Source organism: Epinephelus lanceolatus, chromosome 5 (genome assembly GCF_041903045.1).
Source record: "Epinephelus lanceolatus isolate andai-2023 chromosome 5, ASM4190304v1, whole genome shotgun sequence".
Classification (NCBI taxonomy): domain Eukaryota; kingdom Metazoa; phylum Chordata; class Actinopteri; order Perciformes; family Serranidae; genus Epinephelus; species Epinephelus lanceolatus.
Genome location: NC_135738.1, coordinates 37685777 through 37710833, shown reverse-complemented (window position 1 = coordinate 37710833; position 25057 = coordinate 37685777). Strand labels below are relative to the sequence as shown.

The 25057-nt window shown below is 41.7% G+C and overlaps 1 protein-coding gene across 1 annotated transcript; it reads right to left on the bottom strand.

The window, feature by feature from the left end:
* slc7a5 (solute carrier family 7 member 5) lies at positions 1-23851 on the bottom strand. The gene is made up of 10 exons (XM_033635389.2): positions 22216-23851; positions 19178-19303; positions 7566-7671; positions 7028-7072; positions 6794-6917; positions 5821-5924; positions 5244-5340; positions 4840-4989; positions 2120-2297; positions 1-2028 (listed from the first exon to the last, which is right to left on the bottom strand). Exons 1-10 carry the CDS (start codon positions 22808-22810, stop codon positions 1973-1975), a joined length of 1581 nt encoding a protein of 526 aa, XP_033491280.1. The 5' UTR covers positions 22811-23851; the 3' UTR covers positions 1-1972.
* Positions 23852-25057: the final 1206 nt, after the last annotated feature.

The following is a 25057-nucleotide window of genomic DNA, read 5'->3' as shown; positions in this document are numbered from 1 at the left end:
TGGAAAAAAAACTTAAGATTTATTTGTAAAGCACTTTCCACAAAATGCCCTGTAAACAAATTAGAGGGACTAATAACAATAAACAAGTTTCCTAAAAATAAATAAATAAACTTTCTACAGTCCTATTCAGGTTAGTTTCCCCATCTGCTTTGTGCGATGGCTGGAGTGTTAGAAAGGTTCTACCTCTAAAACATACACATTAACCCCTCGCTGCATCCACCTGCGCTGTCTCTATGGCGACATAGCTGCGGTAATGTGTACTTTTGGTCCGTTGCCAGGAGGAGGACTGACGTTAATACAACTTTTCTTGTAACTGTTGCTGTAAAGTAAGTACAAACAAAACAAGATGAAAAGTAAAAACTAACAGTTGATATTGTGATCTGAAAATGTACTTCTTCTGTACTTCAACCCCCCACCCTGAACGTAACAGAAGATCTAAGTGTGGATTGTTAAAATGAAGATGTCAGCAGTGCCTGTCACCAGTCCAAGAAGAACACAGAAAAAAACTGACTCTGTCCGCAATGTAGAAATCCACACACGCACACACGCACCCACACACACACGCACACACACACACCAGATATCAACAAAACTAAAAAGAGCATCAAGTTTCTTTCTGTCACTCTGCTCTAACCTGATGCTCTACGAGCTGGGCTCAGTACACTGAGATATTGATCCCCTATGTGAAAATGAGATCGCTGACCTGAAAAATAACCAACAGCAGGACAATACCACACACTTTGAATCTGGACCCACTCTTCAATGCTAGTCATAATATAATCTCTCATACTGGTGTATGCACCTCTCTCCATCTGACCACGTGATGATTTAAAGAGCAAAGCAACTCCAATACCCAGAAATCTTGTGAAGTGACATCAGTAGACTGCACACAGTATGCTCAGGTTTCTCACCATGGCCGGTCTGTAACGCTTTAGACATAAATATGTAATGCAAGAGGGCTTTGAACAAAAACATGAGTGAGCAGAAATTTTAAATTCCTATAAGTCTTCCTTCTTCCTCTGAGGGATTCAGCCACAGAAAATGAGTCTTATTACTGTAAAAATGAGAAAATTAAAAACACACCAAGATCTTCAATCAACTTCACTCGCTTCGTACAGCAGCATAGACGACTTTAAAACCACACTGGGTCACAAAAACAGCAGAAAACAGGAATACAACTCAACACTTGGGGGTTACGGGCATTACAGTGACTGATATGCCATGCCGTCGACCAATGAGCAACAACAGACAACACTGAAAGTGCTAGAGAACTGTAATGACTGCAGGACCAAAGGTTTCCAATGCAAAGGTTAATGAATATCTGACAAATAGTGACAAACCCAACTCCGACTTAGCAGCAAAAGTTGGTTCCAGGAGATTAAAAGCGTATTTTTTCAGGATTTTAAGAAAGGTCCTTGTTACAAAGGTTTTAGAAAGGAGAGAGCTCTGTTTGCAGCTGTTTGTAGGTCAATGCCAAGGCCGACAGCAGCCTCAGACACCACCAACAACTCCCGCTCAACAACTGACAGTTACACCTTCATTTGCCACATAAGGCACAGTTTGCAAAATACAACAGGTTTTTCATGAAGGATGATATTTTACATGAACTTATTCACAAAACAAAAGTAAAAACAATTCATTGAAATGCATCATAGAAAAACAATGCATAACAGCCTACAAAAGATATTCAAATAAAAATAACCCAAAAATATCAGCAAAAAAAAAAAAAAGTTGAGGACTGCTAAGACACAGTAGCTTCAGACGCCTGCATGTTTCTGTCTTCATCAGGTCCTTATCAGCACCCTGCAGACAGGGTGTGTGTGTGTATGTGAGTGTGTGTATGTGAGTGTGTGTAGTATGAGAGAGAGAGATTGGGATGAGAGGGGTCAACAGAGGTCAACATGTCAGAGCCCAGAGATCACTGTTGGTGCAACCTGGATTGGCAGCTGGCAGTAGTAAAGAGCGAAGCCTTTTAGGTTGCTTGAGGCACCACTTCCATCACCTTCTGACAGAAGGCTGTGGTCGAAACTGAAAAACACACACACCCGAGGTGATTACCCACAATGTCGAGTGAAGGAACAGTTCCAGAAACATGCAAAGATGCAGGTGTTGTACTCACAGATTCCATTCACCATCCACTTTGGTTTGCTCTTCCACCACACACCAATTAAGTAAACGGGAACTCCAGTAGCAATGATGCCAAAGCCAATCGCACACTCCTTTGGAGTCTTCCAGAAGGAGACGATGATGAGGAAGAGGCAGGCGAGCACGAAACTTATTGGCAGCAGAATATTCACCTGCAGGGAAAAGATGAGGGCATTTTTGACAGAAACTCCAAAGAATTCAAACTCATCAGTCAAAGCGAGAAGTTCCAAAGCTCCCCTGTCTTAAAGGGATAATTTGGATCTTCTTTAGTGGCTGTGCTCCTGCTGCTTCTCCAAACTGGGGCCTTGCCGACTGACATCTACCGTAGGTAATGCACTGACCATGGAAAAGTGCTTCATACAACTGAAAAAAAAAAAAAAAAATCAACGCTATCCCTTTAAAGGAACAGTTCGATATTTTCATTAATCACCTCTTTGCCGAGAGTTAAATTAGAAGACAGGATTTTAGGCCAGGTGCAGTAACTTTGTGGCACAGAACCTCACGTTAAATCAAACATGTTTAAGATTAATTAAACAAGATATGAGAAAATCAGTGAGTTTTAGTCAGTAGGTGAACTTTGTCACCTGCACAGATCCAGACTGTCTATTTCCCCGTTTCTAGGCTAACCAGCTGTTGGTGCTGGATCTAGGCTCTGGTATCAATCTTTTCATCTAACGCTTGCCAAGAAAGTGGGTTAATAAGAGGGTTTCCCAAAATGTCAAACTATTCCTTTAACAGCTACAGTGCCATTAAAGGGATTATTTGATCCTTGGAGCTCTGTATTAAATATATCTATTATACATTTTGTTTTAAACAAATCTGTCTCATTGCTGAAACGGGTCCTCATAGTGTCCTATCATGTTCTCCCTTGACACTAGTTTATCTTTGCTCAGCACACTGCAATGAGATATCACCAGTACTGAGGTGATGCCACCCAGAAGCAAGGAGCAACATTCACATTCATTTGGGGTTGTGTTTCTGGCCACCGCTGAATCTAAGTCCAATATTAAGTCTCCTTTTTGCTCCGTTTTTGTCTCCTCCAACTGCCAGAAAAATACCTGGCGCTTTCACAGCTACATGTTCCACTGTGTTTACCAGCTAGTCACCAACTTTCTCTGCCTGCATTTTGGGGCTTGGCAGGTCGTGTACAGAGAGACAAAAATTACACAATGAAAGTGAAGGATAATGGTTGAGTGGGAGGCAGGAAACCAAAACAATGAGCTGAAAGTTGCTAAAACTTCGAGGGGGAACTGCAGAGCTAGTGATTATTACTTGCAGGTTTGTCACTAAGAGCGACCCCTTCACATTGTACAGACTTGATCCATTTCTATTATAATAATGATTACAGCACTGTGTCTGTCTGCATGTTTCTGGGGCTATTTTTTATAGTTTGGACTGAACCCCATAGCTCCATGGGAGTAAACCCTAATGCTACAGAATACAATTGTATCTTAGACAAAAGTGTGCTTCCAACTTTGTGTTTGGGAAAGGCCATTTCCTGTGGCACCTGTGCACAAAGCCAGATCCATAAAGAAATGCTTTTCTGAGTCAGGTGTGAAAGAACTTGATTTTAACTCCATTCAATGCATCATTTTGGATGAAGTTGAACTTCCGACTGTGAGCCAGGCCTTATCGCCCAACATCAGTGATGGACCTCACTAATGCTCTGAAGCTGAATGGAGGCTGCAGCCAGGCTCCATTCAGGCTCTTATAGCAGCAGATTAAGGCCCCCAACAATCACTAATGAGTGGTGTGTTCAGGTGACTATATACATCTATGCATGTAGACTGAACTGAAGGTGTCATGAATCTAAAAGGTTACTGATGAACAGTGTCTTAACCAAACAGATGAATGAGTCAAACTAATTATGCGATTCTCCGGCGGCTCGGCTCCAGATCTGTTGAACAGCAGGAATGTGACAGACAAAGAAAGGAGAAAGAAATAGAGTGGGAGAGTGAAAGAGAGAGATAGAGGTCAGCAGTGAGACAGTGCCACCACTGTCCCACCACTCAGTCACACACACACACACAAACACACACACACACACACATAATGCTGGGCCAATAGATCTATCTGCCTCTTTCACTTCACTGCACTCACAGACTCCACCTCTAACCAACACACAACATCATGCCAGCGGGCAGATGAGTAGAGCCAGGGCAGCCATCAGGCTCTAATAAGGGACACACACACACAAACACACATATATACACACAGAGCATCACACGTGAAAGCTCACACACTCACATTCAAACCAAGTGCAACAAGGCACAATGGTGTTCTGTGTTTTAGAGAGTCCTACAGCAACTGGTCCAGTCAGGAGGCATAGTGCACTGCACTTCCTCTCGCGCACACAGACACACAGACACACACACACTACTACCCAGCAGGCCTCAACAGCTGACAAGCATCCAGCTTCTCTTCTGTCCTTTAATCTGCAATCAGTCTCTATTCATCTGAGCTCTGCTGAATGGATCTTTGTTGGTCGCATGAGACAAAGAAGAAACATTTTGCGCTGCCAAAGCTAACTCGAGCGGGAGTCAATGGTGACAAAGACCTAGTGAAACTTTCGTGTCCATTCGTCTCCAACCATCCGTTCATGTCCCTCTATGAACGTCATCAGACAAATCAGGAAAAAATCCATGAACCTGACCTGTTTTCTTTTGTTATGTTCTTGCATGAAGTTTGGCTAACCTTGATTGGTCGCTCCAACTCTGGCTTCTTATAACGGAGCCACATCATCCCAACAATTGCCATGGCAATGCAGAGCCAGTTGAAGAAGCTGAAGAAGTTTATGACGGAGAAGATGTCGTTGGAAAAGGCGTAGAGCAGCGTCATCAAGCACTGGAGAGAATGGGAGAGAAGTAATTAGGTGTGCCATGTGTGAGAGACAGCAGCAAAACAGTTATATGTTTCTAGTAAAATTATGCTGTTGTTGTTGCTTCATATCTACACATATCTCACAGCAGCTTTTTCCTAATACTCCATTACTACTAAAAATCAGTGCAGTGGTACCCTTCTGTTGTAAAGACCCAAGGGTACATAGTGTAAGATAATGTGCATTAGTGGACTGTAAATTAGAAACTAAGAGCACATACAGTGAATATAAGTGAGGGCAGCGGAGTCAGCAGGGTGGGGTGGATCATTGACAGCAGGTTGGGCAGGTGACCCTCCCTGGCACCCACGAAGAATAGCCTGAGAGGAAAGGAAAGACATGGATACATAGTATGTAAATATACATGATTCCAAACAATGCATTTTGTTGCCATGATGTGATTCTATGTGTTCATGCTAAGACGCAACCTCCAGGGCTGAAAGACTAGCAAAAATTAGCATTTGCATTATCACATTCAAAAATAGCTCTAAGTCCACTGTGCTAAATAAGCTAGCAACTAGTATTAGGGTTGACTTCACCCACATTTTGGGTTGCCTTCACCCTTTTGTCCAAATATGGTCACTTCTGGCTCCAAAAATCCCAGATGGCAACAGCCAAAATGCCAAACTTGAGGCTTCAAAATAGGAGTCCACAAACTAATGGGTGACGTCACAGTGGTTACATCTATCATTTTCTACAGTTTACGGTTTATGCGGGTGTTTTTGAGCTCTCGCTGTTTCCCCAAACCCAGTTTGATGGTCTACATGTACTTAAATGGATTTTCATTTGGTGTGTCTTACCTAGATGATGTGAACAGAGAGCCGTTGACAGATCCAAAGCAGGACAGACCTACAAACACAGGGATGATCCATGCCATCGGACCCAGGTGGTAGTTACCAAAATCCTGTCGAACACACACACGCAAAGAGTATATGTCATAATAAGTCTAGTAGCAAGTCCAACTCCAATCACACCACGACACGGCACAGCAACATTCATCAACAATAGGTTCACACAGTTTAAAAGATGTATTTGTACCATTTACCCCTGTTTAATAACTGTCGGCAAAATATTGCTCTTCTGTGAAAAACTTTATACTCGGACAGAGGAGGGTTCAATAGAAGTGAATGGCGTAATAAGCTATGAAAGCTTCCCGTGTTTTGGACAATAGGGCAATACTGTGAAGACACCTTAATATTTGTCGGTGGCATAAAGTTGCTCGTACTACTGTATATCCAGAGGGAAACCAAAGAGCTATGAGTGAGGTCACTGTTTCTAAAACTTTGTTTAGTAACGTACCCCCTTTTAAATATTATTTCAGCCAAGTACCTCATGACCAATGCAGAGCATTTTTGTAGAAGAAAGAGCCCATATAAAAAGGAACAATAAAATAAGGTAAATCCCATTAAAACATATTCTTCTTGATACTGATGGTATTTTGTAATAATATCAAAACTGACAAACATGAACATGATTGCATTTGCTGCAGTAGTTGACAGTTTACAGCAGTTAACGATGACATTGAAAAAAGAAACACTAAATAAAAAATGCGCTTTATCAAACTTATTATAGTGTAATAATTTCAATAATAATGCATGACTGATATTTTAATCTCAAGTACCCCCTACAGTACTCCAAATTACCCCTAGGGGTACCACCACTTGAGAAACACTGACTTAGGTAACTATATAGATAGTAAAAATGTATTGACTGTATTTGGCAGCCTTAATAAAAAGAAAGCAACAGTAGTAGAGAGAAAGTGTGTGCACTCACCACAGCCACAGCCTCGGAGTTGAGCATCTGCTCAGGGGAGAGGGTGGTGAAGTACGCCAGGTTGGTGAGAACGTACACTGCTGTCACTATGGGCAGAGAGATGATGATGGCACGGGGAAGGTTTCTGAGGAGGACACAAACATTCTTAGTCACAAATACAGGCTCTGAATCACTCTTCAGCAAACAAGTCCATACTTTATCATAAAAAATACAATTCAACTTGTTAATACTCACTTGTAAGGCTCGATCATCTCCTCAGTGACAAAATTCAAGTAGTTCCTGTGAGCAGAGGAAACAACAATCAGAGACATAGTGCATAGCAGCGTAACAGCTATAATGCAAGCTGTACAAGTAAAACTGTTCTGTAGTAATCTGTAAGTGGAAAAGAATGAGTGATACGTTGAGTTTTCCCAAATTGCATTCAAAACGCAGGAGCTTTTTGGGGTTAGGGTTAACACCAAAATGATCTACTTTATTTAGACAAAGAAAGACATTTTGGGTTTTTTTTTTACAGTGTAAAGACAGACAATAGAAAGAAACGACTTAATTGATCACACTTATCTTGATGATAACATTATATTATTGATTAACAGAATGTTGAAGTCCGAAGTAATGAATCATGGTTACACATATTCATTTCCATCCTTCCACCATGAGGGGTCCCCAACTCAGCAGGACGATCATTTTATGATCCTATATTGGAAACTGGAAAACGAACAGGCAGCACGGTGACTTGCAACCTGATCACGCAGGTTGGTCAACAGTTACTCACCAGCCACCGTAAGCAAACAGGCCGCTGTACAGCGCCAGGCCGATGCTGCCAAACTCATATTTGGACCCCTGGAAGGAATATTCTGGAAGAAGAGAATCTGTTTCACCTGGAGAAGAACAGGGAGAAAAAATTGGTTAAGACAAAAAAAATCCATCTGTCTGCAATATTTCTCTGCAGGGAAGTTTACCCTCCAGTGTGGAGAACCCCAAATGTGGAAGAATAAATGAAACAATGATCTGTGGTTCCCCAACACACACACTAACACGCACCGAAAAAGCCTTTAGAGGGGGGAAAACATTCGGCTTAAATCTGTCTCGGTATTTGGATCAGTGAAGGACTGCAGGATGTAATGGAGTTAAGACAGGCTGAGACAGTCAATAAGTGACCCAGACTGTGGCGCCGCTCCGTGGATCGACCTGAGGCACGGAAGGATCACACAACAGACAAACAGAAAGGACCACAGGAAGAGAGGGAAGTTTTATTGCCTTGCTCAAGGGCAGAGCAACAGCAGTTGAGAGATGGGAGAGTATTTCACTTCAGTTTATCAGCTAATTTCTGATATTTTGGTCACAGCCGCTCTTCTCTGACCTCCAGGTTGCTGCTGGTTTGAGGAGATCTGCGCCACATTCCTGACGGAGCAGCACCCAACAACACACACACACATTCTCAGACACAGCGACGGTTGCTAAACCAACAGCCTGGGGTAGTGTTGGTACTGGGAGGGTTAGCCTTAAGCCACCGTGTAGCGTGGGAAAGGCGTGACTACTGTGCTGTCCGTGTGACTAACTGTGCTCCCAACAAACAGGCCGATGTGTGATCACAGCATCCTAAGATTCTGTTGCCACACCTGGTCAGTGCTGCTGCTCCACATACCAGCCTGACAGGGGAGCTGTGCTGGGGGTCCCTGGGGGCCTGGCCTGTAACATTTCTAAGCACATGTCTACAACTGAGGTTCCTTATGGTTGTTTCAACTTCATAAAAGCACCAAAGAGTTTCTGTGGGTTGAAGTAATTGAATTGTGGATTCTTCCTCAATGGGTGGCATGATGGTACATAACTGTTGCCTCGTAGTAAGTAGGCTCCAGGTTCCATCTCAGGTTTGGGGCCTTCTGTGTGGAGTTTTCATGTTCTCCCTGTGTAAGCATATGTTTTCTCTGGGTTCTCCGGCTTCCACCCACAGTCCAAAGGCATGCAGGTTGTTTGTCTTTATATCTCAGCCCCGTGATAATCAGGCAAGGCCACCTCTTGCCTAATGTAAGCTATGATTGGCTCCAGTCCCCCGAAACCTTAACAGGATAAGAAGTTACAGAAAATAGATGATGGATGGATTCTTCCTCAGTGTAAAAAAAGATTCTTCAAAGGCTAGATTGGTGCAAGTCAATCTGCCGACAACAATAAGCCTCCTGGGGCAAAGACCAATATTTTGGTGTAGCCAGCAGATATCCAAGACCTTATCTTCCATGGGCCGGTCATTTCAGCTAATCTAAAACACACAATCGATAGCCGATGGGTTCCGAGAGTGCATTTCGACAAACGTGTTACACCCCTCTACAGGAACTGTTTACTGGGCGATTTTGTGTTTCTCACTCTGCATGTGGGATTCTACTGCTTTGATTCCCACTGTGCTGAGTTTTTGAAAAACTTTCTATATAAAATACACCATATGCATTGCCTTGTACAGGTTTCAGCCATGCCGCAAAGTCTTTGTCAATGGCAGATTTTTATTTAATTTGCACTTGTTGTCTAGGGTATAGTGACAGCTAGCTAGCAGACAGAGGATGCTCTGCTTTGAGCATCCCAGCTGCAAATAAAATGAGTGTTGTTGATTTCACTATTCTGATCTGTGTGGCATTAAATTGAGAGATATTCTGTAAATTATTTAAAAAAAAAATAAAATAAAATTTAAAAAAAGGTGTTACCAATTATTTGGGTATTTCACAATGCAATGTGAGGAACAAACTAGAAAAGCACTCGGAGAGCGCAGACCTCCGCCAAGCAGCTCGGATTTCCCGCCATTTTATTATTTTATCCACTTCGCTTCAACCGATCAACCAATTGTCCCATTATCAACCTTTACTGAAAATTTCATCAAAATCCGTTCAGAACTTTTTGAGTTATTTTGCAGACAAACAAACAGACAAACAGACCAACGCCTGCGAAAACATAACCTCCTTGGCGGAGGTAAAAAGACTGATAAAATCCTACTTTTCATGTCTGAGCAGTTTAAGCCTCTTGGAAGACTGAAGACATTTAACACTATATAAGGCCATATTATTAGATTAATGAATTAAATGCCTTTCAAGACTTTTGAAGGATTCTTGGAGTCCTGAATCAAAGAAAAGCAACTGAGAAGGTGTAGCCAATGAATATTTGGCATTTTTGCTATTAAAGAAATACTTGGACAATTAATTAGCAAATAGCAGAATAATTTTCTGACTGATTTACTGTTTCAATTCTACTTCAACCACCGGCGCGGAGGCGTAAAATTCTGTATGATTCTTAAAATAAGTTTAAAAAAACCTTTATAAAGATGAGCAGATTGAGATAAGTAGAGATGACAAGTATTTGGCGCACAGCCATGCACCTGTAAAGGATGACTAATTCCTTGAAGTATTGTAACAGCAGGTTTAACATGTCTGGAAGGAAGAGGAGATATCTCACAGAACAGCCATTTGAATCATCTATTCCACAGAAGCAAGGACAAACCAATCCATCATTTAGTTCCTGTGTCAACACAAATGTATCAAATATCAAAGTTACTTCCCTCACTGCAGGTTTATCTATAACTAAAATCTCACGCAACCATCACACACCTCAGGCCATGGCTTCATTTCTTTACACACAAATACACACAACCACTGGTCAGGACCGCCTGCCTCCAAACCTGCAGCTCACCTCACATCTGTGAGGCTTGAGCTCAATGAAACGCCTAATTGGCTCCTAACCTTTACAGCTTCTTACGGTGGTAAAGTCTGAATCATCCCTGACTCATGCTCTTATTCATCTTTATTCAACCCTGTTCTGCCCAGCCTTGAGATGAGGACTCTATCAGGAAATGATTGGTGGTGGATAAACACAAACATGTCCTCCTTCAGTCCTCTTTGTGTCTTTACTTGACTCTTGCACTGCAATTTACAGCTTTACTCGTTCTTCTGTTACTCACTTTCCAACACACTGGTCAGGAAACACTCTGAGCTGCGATCAGTCAGTCACATGATACCAGTGCCAGGCAGTGAAAGTGAGACACACACACACACACACACACACACACACACAGAATGAAATATGCATGCACCATGCAAAACACACACACAGACCCAAAAGGTGCACATCAACAAAGAGTGAATGAAAGACAACCTGAGTTCCAGTCATTAGGCCTAATTTAAAAATAGGGACTAGAAAGACTTAATAGAGTCAATTAACACTTAAAAGCACAATGACTTTTGATTAGTGACTGAAAATTATTTGTGGTTTTAGCTGCTGTAACAATGTTTTGACAAACAACAGTTTTATCCCTCCACCCAGTAACTCCCTCTAAAACCACAGCCTGACATTATGACATTTGTGTTTGTGCACAGATTAAACAGACAAGATACATTCCGTTAATTTGTCGGCTTTGGAGGTTCTGGTTGGTGTATTTTTGAACCACTCAGTGAACCGGGCTAGCCATTTCCCCTTGTGTCCAGTCTTTATACTAAGCTACGCTAGTTAGCATGTGGCACTCGCTTAATACTTATCGCACAGATATGAGAATGGTTTCGATCTTCTCATCTTACTCTCTGAAGGACACAAACAAGCCAAATTCCCACTATGTCTGAAGTATTCTTTTAAAGGTCTAGTGTGTAGAATTTAGTGGCATCTAGCGACTAAAACTTAAAAACTACAGCAGCTAACACGACCAGGGTTTGGTTTGTCCATTCTAGGCTACTGTAGAAACAACATGGCAGCTGCTGTGAAAGAGGACCCGCTGCATATGTAGATATAAATGGCTCATTCTAAGGTAATCAAAACAACTAATGAAAACATAATTATGAATATCATATACCATTTCTGCAAATATATGCCTCTAAATTCTGCACGATGAACCTTTAAACTTTCTCTGAAAACCTAAATTCTCTTAATGAGCTCTTATGTTTAAAGCAATAGACATGTTGAGCATGTGAAATGCTATCAACGAAATGTGGTGACAAAAGAACCTAAACAAAAATCACATGTAGAGTTTTAAGTATAAGAAAGGTTGAGTCATTTGGAAGGGGTTGCAGACAGTAATTGGATGTATTGAGCTAACAAAATAGTTTAAAGGATTACTTGTTGCCCCAAATGTGTACTTGCTGTAAAAATGAGAGAGGAGGGGCTACAACTACAAATTACTGCTCCTCCTGTGCCAAAGATGTGTGGGCATGATGGACTGAGACAAGAGAACTCCCTTTATGTGGATTGAGCTCAGCCTAACAGTAAATCTAGGGTTCTTTGGGTTCATACTCAGCAGTGACTGAGTTTACGTTCAGTTTAAAGAGCCCATGGATCGGGTAAAGACCAAGGCATTACATGGATTAGTCCTACTCTTAAAACTGAGCGTTCCCCGCTTCAGGAAAAAAAAAAAAGACTATTTGCTAAGACGTCTCCTTTGGAACCCTCCCACTGCACAAACACACACCTCTCATTCATAAACACCTCCAGGAGAGCTGCGCTGGTGTGTGAATTAGCAGTGCGAAACAAAATATTAGTCTGTGCGTGTACAGTAACTGTGTGTTTAATTAAATAAAAAATGTTCGTGTCAGATAGATGAAGAATCAAATTCCTGCATCACTGATGAACTGCGACAAAGAAGAAATGAGAGGTAAGTTCACGAGGCTGGTCAACAAGAGATCAGTCTCTGTGAGTGTTTCACTTCCAAACAGTGTGGGCAGGTGTCAGATTGAGAAAGCAGGGGTTTACTGGAGCTAATCAGATTACACTGTTGTCTAATCGGAGACAGCAGCAGACTCTGACCTTATGAGCTGCACAGCTCCATGAACACACACACACACACACACACACACACACACACACACACACACACACGCACGCAATAGTTTAATATGGATCAGCATAAGCAGAGTGTGTATGGTGTCAGAACAAGCTCACATCACCATCGCAAATAGACAGAAGCTACTGTACTGTATGTCTATATGATCATGCAAAATGAGTGGTTACACTCACATGCTCGAATGTACACAGCTCAAACAAAGAATTCCCCCAAAGACACTTGTAGTCAATTTGTTATTAAAGGGTAACTTCAGTAATTTTCAACATGGACTCTATTTTTCCATGTTTTTGTGTCCAAGTGACTGGGCTGCAGCCAGCAGCGGCAAAAGAAACAGACTACAATATAACATTAAAGGGCAACTGTACACCGAGTAAGAGTAAGATCCTCTTAGTTTAACCAAAAATGGCACCAAAACAAAATAAAATTTACCTAAATGTGTCTCATGTCTCCACTGTTCCAACAATCACCAGCTCTACTTTGGCTGAAATAAACCGTTAATTCACCCATACCCAGTTAGATGTGAAAATATGATGGTAAAATTAATCTATTTAAATGAAGTAGGCTGTGTCAAGTTGAACAAAAAGGTCTTTTTCTGTAGTGATCTTTTCCATAGTGTTGCAAGACAGACAGAATAATAATCTGAGCCTCTCAGTGGCAAAAACGCACATAAATGGATGGTGCACAAATGCCCCAAGTGGTTATATTGCAGCCTGTTTTGTGGCTGCTGGCTCCTGCATTCTTGCTCAATACTGGACCAACTTCAAAAAGTGTTGTTCCCACTAGACACTTAAACACAAAAACACGGGGAAATAGGGTCCAAGATGAGAAATACCAAAGTTACCCTTTAATGTCCATAACTTAATCAGACTGCCTCTGTGCAGGGAAAATAATTAACTTCTTGATGTTTTGTTAAAAACTTAAACAATCCACTTTCAATTAGACTGAGTGAAAATCACCATATAAATTAAAAAATAAGCAAAATAAATTGTTAAAATTGTTTATACTGAATTGTTTTTGTCATGTAAACTATTGTTTAAATTCCTCATCTTTTCTGGTCTGGAATAGACCTCTTCAAATTATTCATTTATTTCAGAAATTAAGTGACTTATAAAGATCTTGTGCTATATCTTTCTCTCTTGCGTCTCTGTTGTTTTTTTCTAAATCAGATATCTGGTTAAACAATAAATCAACACTCTAAAACAGACCAACAAATCAACTTACTCCACTCCACGTGCTGAACAGCAGCCAAAGAGAGCTGCAGTGAAGACGCCGAGTCAGGTGAGTGTGTTGGTGTAAACACAACCACACAGTCTTTGCGAGTCTTTGATGTAATCTCGATAATCTCATTACCCCAGTCAAACAGTTATTACAGGCACTATGATGAAAAAGACCGATGTTAAAGATTTAGGAATAAATATGTTAGAAAAACTCACTTTTGAAATGGCACAGTAAACAACTAGAGTTACAAATGAGTAGAATTACTCTCCACGCTCCAGCTACACATAAACAGATATTAGACAGGCAGGGTTTACACTCAGTTTATGTGGATTACGAAGACTCAAAGAATGAACGGCACGTACAGTTCCTGCTGCAACTGAGGGGAGCGCTGGAGGAGGATCAGTTAGAGGCCAGGCTTGTTATTTAGTCCAGATGGGCTCAAACTTAAACCACGGGAATTGAGGGAAAACAGAATTTAAAATTTAAAAAAAAAATAATAGTCAGGTCATCTTGGGTAAATGATCAGTAACTTTGGGTTTTAGACATACAGGACGCTGTGGCGTAACATTTGTGACCCCTGTAGAGTTTTGGGACAGACAGTGGTGCCAATTTCATGCATCTGTTTCGAAAAAATTAGGAGTCAATTTAACGAACATCCACAAGTTATCACCAAAGTCCATGTCCTCTATTGTGAAAGTAGCCAAAGATCAGGACCTAAGTTTTCGAACTGATAAACCTGCCTAAAACAGAGCTACAAAAGATCATAAGATGATTTCTGCAGTCACTGATATGGTGTACATTGGCCTGACGTTGACCAGAAAATAAATAAAATGAAATATTTAAAAAAAAGAAACAAATCAACACTAATTCTTATTTTAGTGCTCAATCAAATTGTTTTGTTTAACTAAACTCCACCAGTCCACTCCAATGGCGTGTCAAGGCCTCTGACATTAGGGAGGTACATTTAAACATGTTAAATAACAAATTTTACTTTTTTTCTGCTTTCAAAACTGTTTATTGTTAGCATATTGAATTTAAAAAGTCAACATGCAGAGTCCAGCTCACCAACGGCTCTTTACACAGCTAACCTACAAAATGTGTGACTACTTAGAGCTGGTTCACTATCATTATGTCACCACACCCCTCAGACCACCCACTGGCTTTAATAGGCCACTCTGTTCATCTAAAATTCCCTGCCTCTTCATCTGTCTGCTAGTGTGAGCTCAGTACTGGAGGAGAAACATTTTTATAAAGCTTACCCAACTCCAAATGAACAGCTCTTTAAAAAAAGACATCATCTGTAATGTCGCCACACTTTCAATTTTACAGAAATCTTTTATTATATTGTTTAGTTGAGTGGACAAAGCTCTCTCTCGCTATATATATACACATGTTGTCTCAGGTATGATATTATCTGTGGTCCCTGGGCCGTCTGCTACTGATCTCTGCCAGTGAGCAACCAGCTTCCAGAAACCACATGCCTCTTCCACCTCTTCTACTCCCACCTTCCCTCTCTCTAACCTCCCTCCTAACCTCCACCCTCAACTCCATCGCTTGCTGAGCCACTTCTGAACAATTCCAGTCAGTGTTGCGGTCCTGTTTGCCCACCAGTCAGCTGATGACCTGTGAACTTTGACCTCCAAACAAACAACCCACTTTGCGTTTGTGTGATGAAAAACTGAACTTTGATTCGACCTTTAATCAAGAATCTGTCATTCAAATCTTTCGTCTTTCAGCTGTAAAAATAAATAAATAAATATGTATATATATATATATATATATATATATATATATATATATATATATATATATATATATACACACACACACACATTTTATTATATTATTAGATTTATTATAAGTTGTTTCACATAAAAGCATCAGCTAAATAAATGTAACATAAAGAGATGCCATCACATTTGTAACGTGTTGTTTGTTTGTGTTGTTGTTTGCTAGCACACAGTAAATATCATTTGCTCTTTCAACATGGGGTTGTGTTGGTAATGGGCTAACTGGCTAACTAGCATCTTGAATCTGTCCTGTCGGTCTTCAGGTTTACATTTTTCGGCTCTTGGCAAAAGGCAACATGAGGTAATGCAACAGCAGCCACTGTTGCCACCAGTTACAGGATGTTGGTGTTTGGGTTTTTACAGTCATGTATTTAAACAAAATGTCAGCAGGTTTCAGTAAGGCAAGACATTGTCATCTTTCATGCTACCAGGAAGTAAATGGCAGAATACCTACAGTTGACCTACATCTGAATGAGCATGCAGCAGTTAATTAAAGTTCAGAAACCAGAAATGGGCACAATAATGAAAAATCAAAATTGCATTTACCACTTCAATACTTTTTGGTTTCTTTAAATTTTTTTGTGGATTGTTTCAGATGCTTTAACCTTAAAACTGTAGGTTTGGTGTTGCAGTTCGAGTTAAAGTGAGACTTTCAAGAAAACTGCTGATTTCAAAAGCTGAATCTCACGGCGTGGCTGGGGTTAACGTCCGGTGTGAGGACAGAGGAGAAGAGGTCACAGGTCCAAACAGAGGAAACACTCAGCTGAGAGAGCAGACAGGTTACTGGTGCTGCTCTCCACAATCACCCCTCAGTCTGGGTGAACTCCATTTCACTTTAAACTCCTCACTTTTTGTCCTCAAAGGCATCTCTCTTTAAACAACCACATTTTTTAAACCGGATATAAATCTTACAGAGCGGACCCTGCTATCAACTCCCAGCTATGAATCTGTGTCTATTTACTTTGTGATTATATTCAATCTGCAAGACTTGGTCTGACTCTCACACAGACTCATTCACATTCAACAAACATGCTTGTTGACTCCACTTTTTATTGGGTTTCCCCGTCCTCCTGTTTTCTATTAGGAGGTACTGCAGCCGACAGCTTCACCACAGACAGGAAGAGAGCCAGCCGGAGAGCGGCAGGGCTTGGCAGCAGACACAAACACAGGCAACAGAGAGGATAGAGGCCTGCAGTTACCTGTTCAAAGGGGTTTTTGTGACGGGAAAGGAAGCGGACAGGTGCTATGCCACCCTCCATATTGATGACTATAAACTATAGTAGTCTAGTTGCAATGACATGGACACAAATGAGCCCCAAAGTCTTGGCTGAGACTTACACTGCCTTCCTCTAGAGGGCAGAGTTTGATTCCCTGAGCTCACTTCCTGTCTGTATTAGTCATAATAATAAATCTTCTTAAAAGCCTTTATTGGTCTGATGACTTACAGTGAATGGCTCAATCAAATAGACTGTTCAAGTGTTTGCATGACTCAGACGTCTTGCAGCTAATTAGTAGGTTTCCAATGAATGGAGCTGTGTTCTGCTCAAGGGCCTTTGTTTGGTCTCTGTGCTGTCCTCCCGTCTTTGGCTACGCTTCACAACATCCCATGGCCTTTACAAGGGTTCGGCCCAACTTCAGGAAGCTCAACACCAGCTATTTCCACAGATCCACTACTCGAATCGAACAAAGACAATAGGCTTGGTTGGGATTAACTCCGGGCAGAATGGGATTACACTGCCAGAGTTTGATCAGATATAATGTCAGAAGCAGTGCAACATAAATGTGAGTTGACTGGGGTTTATATAGAGGAGAAAATGCTATCATAGCCTCCTGGATTACACTAAATCTCCTTATTTAAAGCTAAGGGAAATTTGAAAAACTGTTATTGTCCATTTTGAATTTAGAGAAATTGTGTTGTGCATATGAGATGATTGTTGTCATGGATAAATTAGCTTCACAGAAACACATGCAAACCAAAAAGTTCATCAGATGTAATGTATTCTGCCAGTGAGAAATTGATGCCTGTCAGTAAATAATTTCAGTGAAGGATTTCCCATCAGAGCATGACGGTGACTGGCACACACAGCAGGAAGGCTTTATACAAAAAATACAACTACAAGTCAAATTAATAACTTCCTGTTTCAAGTCACGTGGCACTGACTGTGCTGTATGCTCTGGGCATGAATTTCTAAGTCTGCTGAGTGTGTGCTGTGTGTATTTAAAGCCAACTGTCATTTTAATAATGGTTTCTGTGTCAACAAACATCAAACCATTCACAAAGAGGAGTTAAGCCCCAAAGGTGTGTACTTTGATATGAGACTTGGTTCATTGGTTTTATGATAAAATTCTGTTAAGTGAATGATGAATAATGTTGCCAGTACAAAAATCAAACTGCACTAAAGGGAAGAAATTTTATTTAGGATGGATTTTTTCGTTGGCTTTGCTAACAGACATTCAGCTAAGTGTGTTAACATGCGGAAACATAGTGTCCACTGCCCAGCTTCCGGTCTCCACTTGTTAGCTAGCCTTAGCCACTCTGCACTGCATCAGGTGGGAGCTAGTTAGCAGCCCCACTCATTTAATGATTACCACTGGTACTCACTGCAGAAACATGTTGGCTGCCCTCCAGTATCTCCCCAGACCATCCTGGTGAGTAAGCAGCTTCATTTTGAGCTGCAAAACCCCTTTAGCTTTGATCACTATGTTAGCACCACCAGCCATGCTGTCTCTGCTAACAGTGGTAACAGAGCTAACAGTGATAACATAGTTAACAATGCTAAAGCGGGTTTGCAGCTCAACATTGAGCTGTTTACTCACCGGGGCAACCTTGGGGGAGCCCAGAAGACGGGCACAATGTTTCCACAGCAACACTGGCAGGTCGGGATGGCATTACTAGTGGTAATTGCCGAATGAGCAGCCCTACTAGCTAGTTCCCACCAGACCAGACCCGGTGGTGCGCAGTGCAGTAAAATCAAGAGCCAGAAAAATTAACCTATGTACCAACATGCGTAACCGATTAACAGTTAACCGGTTAATCGCTGACATTATTGACCCTTTTTAGAAGTAAACATAACCATTAGACTTTAAATAATAAACATAACTTAAGACTAACAGTTATGTTTACGAACCTTTTTCAAGGCAATCAGTGCCCTAGATTTTTAGGGTAAGATAGGCTTGTCAGATTTCACAGTGCAGAAATGAAACTGCACTACAGTGAATAAATCATATTTATTTCCTGTACCAGTAGAGCTGAGCAATATGGAATATTTTTTCACATCAATATATATCACAGTTGTGTTTTTAATTACAACTTATTTAAAATGATTACTTTGGACAACAAAAATCTCTAAATGTTAACATGTTAAGCTCATAGCGTCACTATCTGAATCTGCTGACAATGCAAAACATTAAATTCAACATGATTTTGGTATTTTATTATTTCATTTTCTTACCGGTTGCTTATAGGTTACTTGTGGTGAGGGAAAGGGGCTAATAAAGACGTTGATGACACGTGGATGAAAACTTGTGAATGTGTGTATTAGTGCATATGTAAGTGTACGTGGTCATTCGAAGTACCTTGGCCAATCTTGACGAAGCCGATGATGATGATGAGTGCGAGTGCCAGGAGCTTGGCTGCGGCAAAGAAGTCCTGCACTCTGGTGGCTGCCTTCACACTGTAGCAGTTCACAAAGGTCAACAAGACTGCGGAAAGAGAGATAAAGACAGAGAGTAAGAGGGAGAAAGACTGCAAGTGCCGGCATCTTTAAGAGGCAGCTCGTCGATTTCTCTCATGAAAAGGCCCCTAACACAATTTGACTCAAAATGAACAAACTGAATTCCGCCACGGCATCTTCTTTGTGCATCAAAGGATATTTTATTAGGCACACGAGGAACTGACTTTTCTGCAGGTGTTTTGATGTTAAAATAGCTTTTAACAATGTTTCCCTGCGCCTTCTTTAATTTTTGACTCACATTTGAGGTAATGTCGGCGAGTGTGCATGCATATGTGTGTATTTGCAGCTCTCAAAGCCCGCTGGGAGCTGGGGAAGAATTCAAAGAGACTAATTGGAATAAAAAAATGCTTCCCACTATACCCCTCTTTTTGTACGTGATGGTAACCACCCCCTCCTGTGCGCACACACACACTCATATGGTTGCTGAAGCGGCCTCTAACCTAACCTTGAACACCATTAAAAGTGATTAACTAAAGCAGCAGGTCCCTTCAAAGCTCCTAAATCAGGTTGGGGCCACAACAGAAAAACGAGACAGAGCACAATGAGGCTCTGTGTTAAAGAGACCATGACAAAGACAGAGGGAGGCAGAGTACAGTAGAGGGATGGACACACATTTAGTTACACATGCACACAGAGGCTGGCATCAAAATTCACACAGGCATGCACACACACAACTGGCTTATACTTGGGCGTGTATGTGTGTACATGTATGCACAAACTTAGCAAGCAAACGCAGGAACGCTCTGATCTCAATTACACAAATTCCTACAGAAAACAGGTCAACTGGAAGAATAACTCTCACAAAAGTGGACCTATGGAGCTGTAGATGCGTGTGCGTGTGCATGTGTGTGTGTGTGTGTGTGTGGAGATTTGGCTCTCAGCCCCACAATGACCCTGACCACCCCACTGCTTACACCGGAGGCATGCACACGCACAGAAAAGCCCGCGTACATTCACACACACACACACACACTACTGAGCCTCTCAGTCTACGGCTTTGTCATGTGGTCTCAGTCAGGATTTAGCCTTCAGTCAATCTGAAGATTAGGTACTAGGGTTACTAGCTGGCACCACATGCACTCACACACACTCAGTATACATGCGTACACCATGGTATGTGTAATCGTGTGTTCAGATGGAGATGCAGCGTATGAGGTGAAAGGGGGGGTACTTGTTTTGTGTGGCGGTTAAAGAAAACATGTACAACCAGAGACTTGTGCTACTGAGTTAAAGCAGCAAGCAAATAATCCGGGGTTAATCGTGTTAAGACTTCAAACAACACAAGTTGAAACACACGCAAATTTACCAGCATTTTTAGCTAACACTTAACTGTGAACTAACTTTTTAAAAAAAAAAAAACATTTACTGACCCCAGCCCCACAGCACTTAGGTTTAATTGACTGCTCTGCTCTGACCTCTTTGTTTATCACATTTATAGCAATTCTCACACATTTTTTGGAAAGTTACTAAATTACACATAAAACACATTATTAATGATAAATTCTCTCTGTTTCTTATAATATATTTGTATAATAATTTAGTAGCCTACAGTGGTTGAATAGGGACTCTAACTACTCCCAGTGATAATTAAACAAAAATAATTAATGGTATATGGGGTTTTCTTTGTTGAATTTGAAGATCTCACCTATTAAATCCAGCAGATGCTGAAGTGGGCCCACCAAATTCACTTTCAATTATTTTTCTTTAGATTTTAATACATTTCATTTCATATTCAAAACACACAGTTGTCGCTTGTAACTCCAGTTCTATCAGTTTGTGCGTAGCCCTCTATCCGGCTTCCCTATTAGTTCATTTCCAGAAATCCAGAAAGTTTGTCATAACAAAAGCAACTTACAGCCTCTGGGCTTAATGTCCTTGTTTCTCTGTTTGAAAGTAACAATTAAAGAGGAACTATGTCCATTTCTAAAATTAATACATGTTGTTCATATGGTCTAAGACAGGCCAAAAATATTAGTAAAAATGACCAACTCTCTCCCAAATTCACAAAATACAGTGCTAAACCTCAAATTTGTGATGTCATAAGGTACAAAGTCTGGAGCTGCTCCATAGATAATGAATGGGGAAAGATGCTCTGGATGACAATGAGAACACTTGGGGAATATTTTGAGTATATGGGTACATTTCTGTTTCAGACCTGAGAACATTACAACTGAATAAAGCTCATTTGGTTAGAAAAAGAAAACAAACATTCTTTGGGTCCTCAAAATCAGCCTCCCATACGGAACAGTTTCAGACTTTGTACCCTACAAGTTTGAGACTTTGAGAGAGAGTTGCTCATGTTCACAAATACTGAATTTCCAAGGCCATGGAAAAAACACACTGGAATTCTTAATTTGGTGGTGTTCCCTTTTAAATAAATGAATTATTATAAAGGAGAAAATAAAGAGCATTAAAATAAAACACATCACTAAATACAAATGAGATAAGGTACAAGTAAATTATTTATTTTTTTCATTTTAGTTTTTATTAAATTATAAATTGCACCTAATGGCAGTCACTTAATGAGAGAATTAGCTTGTTGTGGGCGCGAGCATCATTTACCGTCACGCGAGCTGATGTAATCACGCGGCATTTTTCACCACCTTGTTTGATGCTGCGCGCGTGGATGTGTATGTGTGTGTGCGTGTGAGTGTGTCAATGGCACACGTGGAGCGTCATATATCTGCTCATGTAAACTCAAAGTGTTGTATGTGAGTATTGTCAGTGTGTTATTTCATGTGTGTGCCCACACTGACACACAGGAAGTGTCATTTAATTCATTTGCATTCCTACCGGTGCCTGAGCTCAGCACACAACAAACAACACAACAACACCTAAAATTGCATCATCCCGGTAGCATGGCACGGCTCGGATACTCACGGATACAGAGGCAGGCAACGAGCTTCGCCCCGTTCTCCGGCACCGGGCACACGGGGAACAGGGGCTTGAGGAGATAAGTGGCGAAAACGTAGGCGACGATGTACTGCGAGGACGGCCTGATGATGAGCAACTCGATCCAGAGTTTGAGGAAAGCCGGCAGGGAGCCGTACACCTCCAGGATGTAGGCATAGTCCCCGCCGGACTTGCTGATGGTGGTCCCCAGCTCCGCGTAGCAGAGGGCTCCCACTGTGGAGAACACCCCGCACACAGCCCACACCACCAGGGACAGACCCACCGAGCCGACCTCCTTCACCACGCCGGTCGGGGTGACGAAGATGCCCGAGCCTATGATGGTGCCCACGATGATAGCCACGCCGTTAATCAGGGTGATGGTCCTCTTCAAGACGACCCCGTCCTCACCCTCCTCTCCCTTGACGGCGTTGTTAGGGCTGTAGGGGTCGCTTCTCAGTGCTCCACCCTGGTTGAAGTCCCCCTTCTCCCTGCCGCTGCTCGGGGACAGCATCCTCTCTGTGACCTGCTTGTCCTCCTCCCGGTCTGCGGAGGAATTTGAGTTTCTCTTTTTTAACCCTGACATCGTTGACTGAGTTTCCTCTTTCGTTTTCCTCACACAAAGCTTCCCGCTTTCTCGGTGTGTCGCCGGTCTCCTCTTCCTCTGTCTGTCGGTCCGGTGTGTGGTCTGATGCCGGCCGGGCTCAGCCACGAGGAGTCCGCGGTGTGTCTGTTGGTGTGACTCAGAGCAGCGTGTGTTCTCCTATCTCTACTCTATCCGTCTACAAAGAAACTATGGAAACTGTCATGATGGCCCTCCTCCGTCAAGGCCAGCCCCTGCTCTAGCTCGGCGTCTCCTCAATCAAAACTATTACATTTGCTCTTCCCCGCCCTCTAGCGGCGGAGGTCGGTACTGCTTCTCTCTGGCACACCTCACCCTATAACTCCCATCTGATCTGAGTATGACCAGCTGTCCCCACATGATGGACCCCTGCCCAGTCTATATGGCATCACATCTGCAGAAAACACAGGAGCACCACTATACAGCACAGGAGCAGGAAATACTAAAGAATATAGAATCAATCCATTTTTTCTAACAAGTTACCCAAACCAGCTGGACCAGTTTTATGGTGGTGTAATCTCCAAGACAGACTCTGGAAATAGCCCAAGGGGAGCTGACACCCTCCAAGAATGGGAATCCGGAACATCTTGTGTCGTTCATGGATCTGGTCCATCCTCCTTGAAGCCTTGAATAGCAGTTATGCAAATGTTTAAAGTGAAACACCAGCCTAGTAATACAGTAATCGTTTAGCACAAGCAGAGAAATCTGTTCCCATCAGTTTTTAGAGTCGTCATCACCCAGGCCCCCTACTGCTGCCTCCCACTGGTCAACAGTGTCATGTGAAGGATTAACCTCCACTTCCATTGTTTTCCCTTTATAATCATTTCTGTCTGACATCATGAATCATGAATGTGTCCAACACAGCATCACGTCTCCCTGACCTGCCCTCAGGTAAATATAGTGATTGTCCTGAGCTACATTGTTTTTCACTGTTGTGAAATTAATCCACTATAAAAAAAACATCTCAATACAGCCAGGCTGATTTAGGCAGTAACCCACCATTAAACCTGCACGCGTCTGTTCTCGAGGATTATTTGATTAAAGTGTATTTGGAAGATACATATAAGAACTAGTATGTGACTATTTATAAAGGAAAGAGGAGGGGGAAAAAAAGGGGAAGATGAGGGCAAAGGAAAGCAGTGGAGAGAACAGTGAAGAGAGGAGAACAGAATGCACTTGAAGCCTGATTGTTGTAATTGAAGCCTACTTGTATTTTGGAGGGTAGACTGGGTTGTTGATTATTTTATTTGTTCTTTCATGCATGCACACACACACATTAAAAAAACAGTGCATAAGTAGCCTATAAAGTATCAAATGTAAGTACATGGAACAGAGCAAAGTGCAATGTCATTGTTGAAGTGCAACAACTGCTAGGTGTATATAGTATAGATCTTGAGATACCTCAGGCAGACATGTCTTCTGATGATTCCTGTGCACAAATGTACTGTATGTACTTTGGCCTCAAGTGTTCTTCTGGAGCTGGCAGACATATGGAAACTTCCTGGCACGGCGTGCTTTGCAAGCGGACAAAAAAATAAAAGATAAATCAATTCCACAATTCCAAAAACAGGATGCCCTTTTTTCATTTGAGCACCTGCCCCACAAAATGTCTGTGCATGGCATTGATTTCATGTATACAATTCCCAAACTCTGGCCCCTAAGGACAAACCCACAAAAGTCAAAACACTAAGATAAATCCATCCATCTGTTTTGGAAGTCACATATCCCATTTATGGTCACAGGGGACTGAAGCATCATTCTCCATTTGCCAGGTTGGAGGCAGGACACACCTTGAACAGGTTGCCACAGATCTAACAAACCTGCATGTAGACTGACAATCATGTTCACACTCAAACGTGTGGGCGAATTGGAGTCACCAACTCAATGGAGAAAATACAACCGGCACATAGAAAGCCCTGTCCACTCCTCAGATAGTCTTAAAACCCACTTTAAAGGTCCAGTGTGTAGGATTTAGTGGGTAATGTTGGCCAAAATGGAATATAATATACAAATATATTTTCTTTTGTCACTAACAATCACTAATTATAATAATCATAATACAAGAATTATATTTTCGTTACCTTTGAGTGGGCTGTTTATATCTATACATAGAGAGCAGGTCATTGTCTACAGAGATCGCCATGTTGCACTGCCATGTTGTTCTACAGGAGCCCAGAATGGACAAACCAAACACTGGCTCTGGAAAGGGTC

Bases quoted from the DNA above. Each gene is read 5' to 3' on its own strand.
- slc7a5 (XM_033635389.2), bottom strand. From the start codon at position 22,810: ATGTCAGGGTTAAAAAAGAGAAACTCAAATTCCTCCGCAGACCGGGAG. The intron at 7,073-7,565 runs GTGAGTAACTGT...CTCTGCTCACAG, and splicing joins CTGTTTGCTTACGGTGGCTG to GAACTACTTGAATTTTGTCA. The intron at 6,918-7,027 runs GTGAGTATTAAC...TGTCCTCCTCAG, and splicing joins GAGATGATCGAGCCTTACAA to AAACCTTCCCCGTGCCATCA.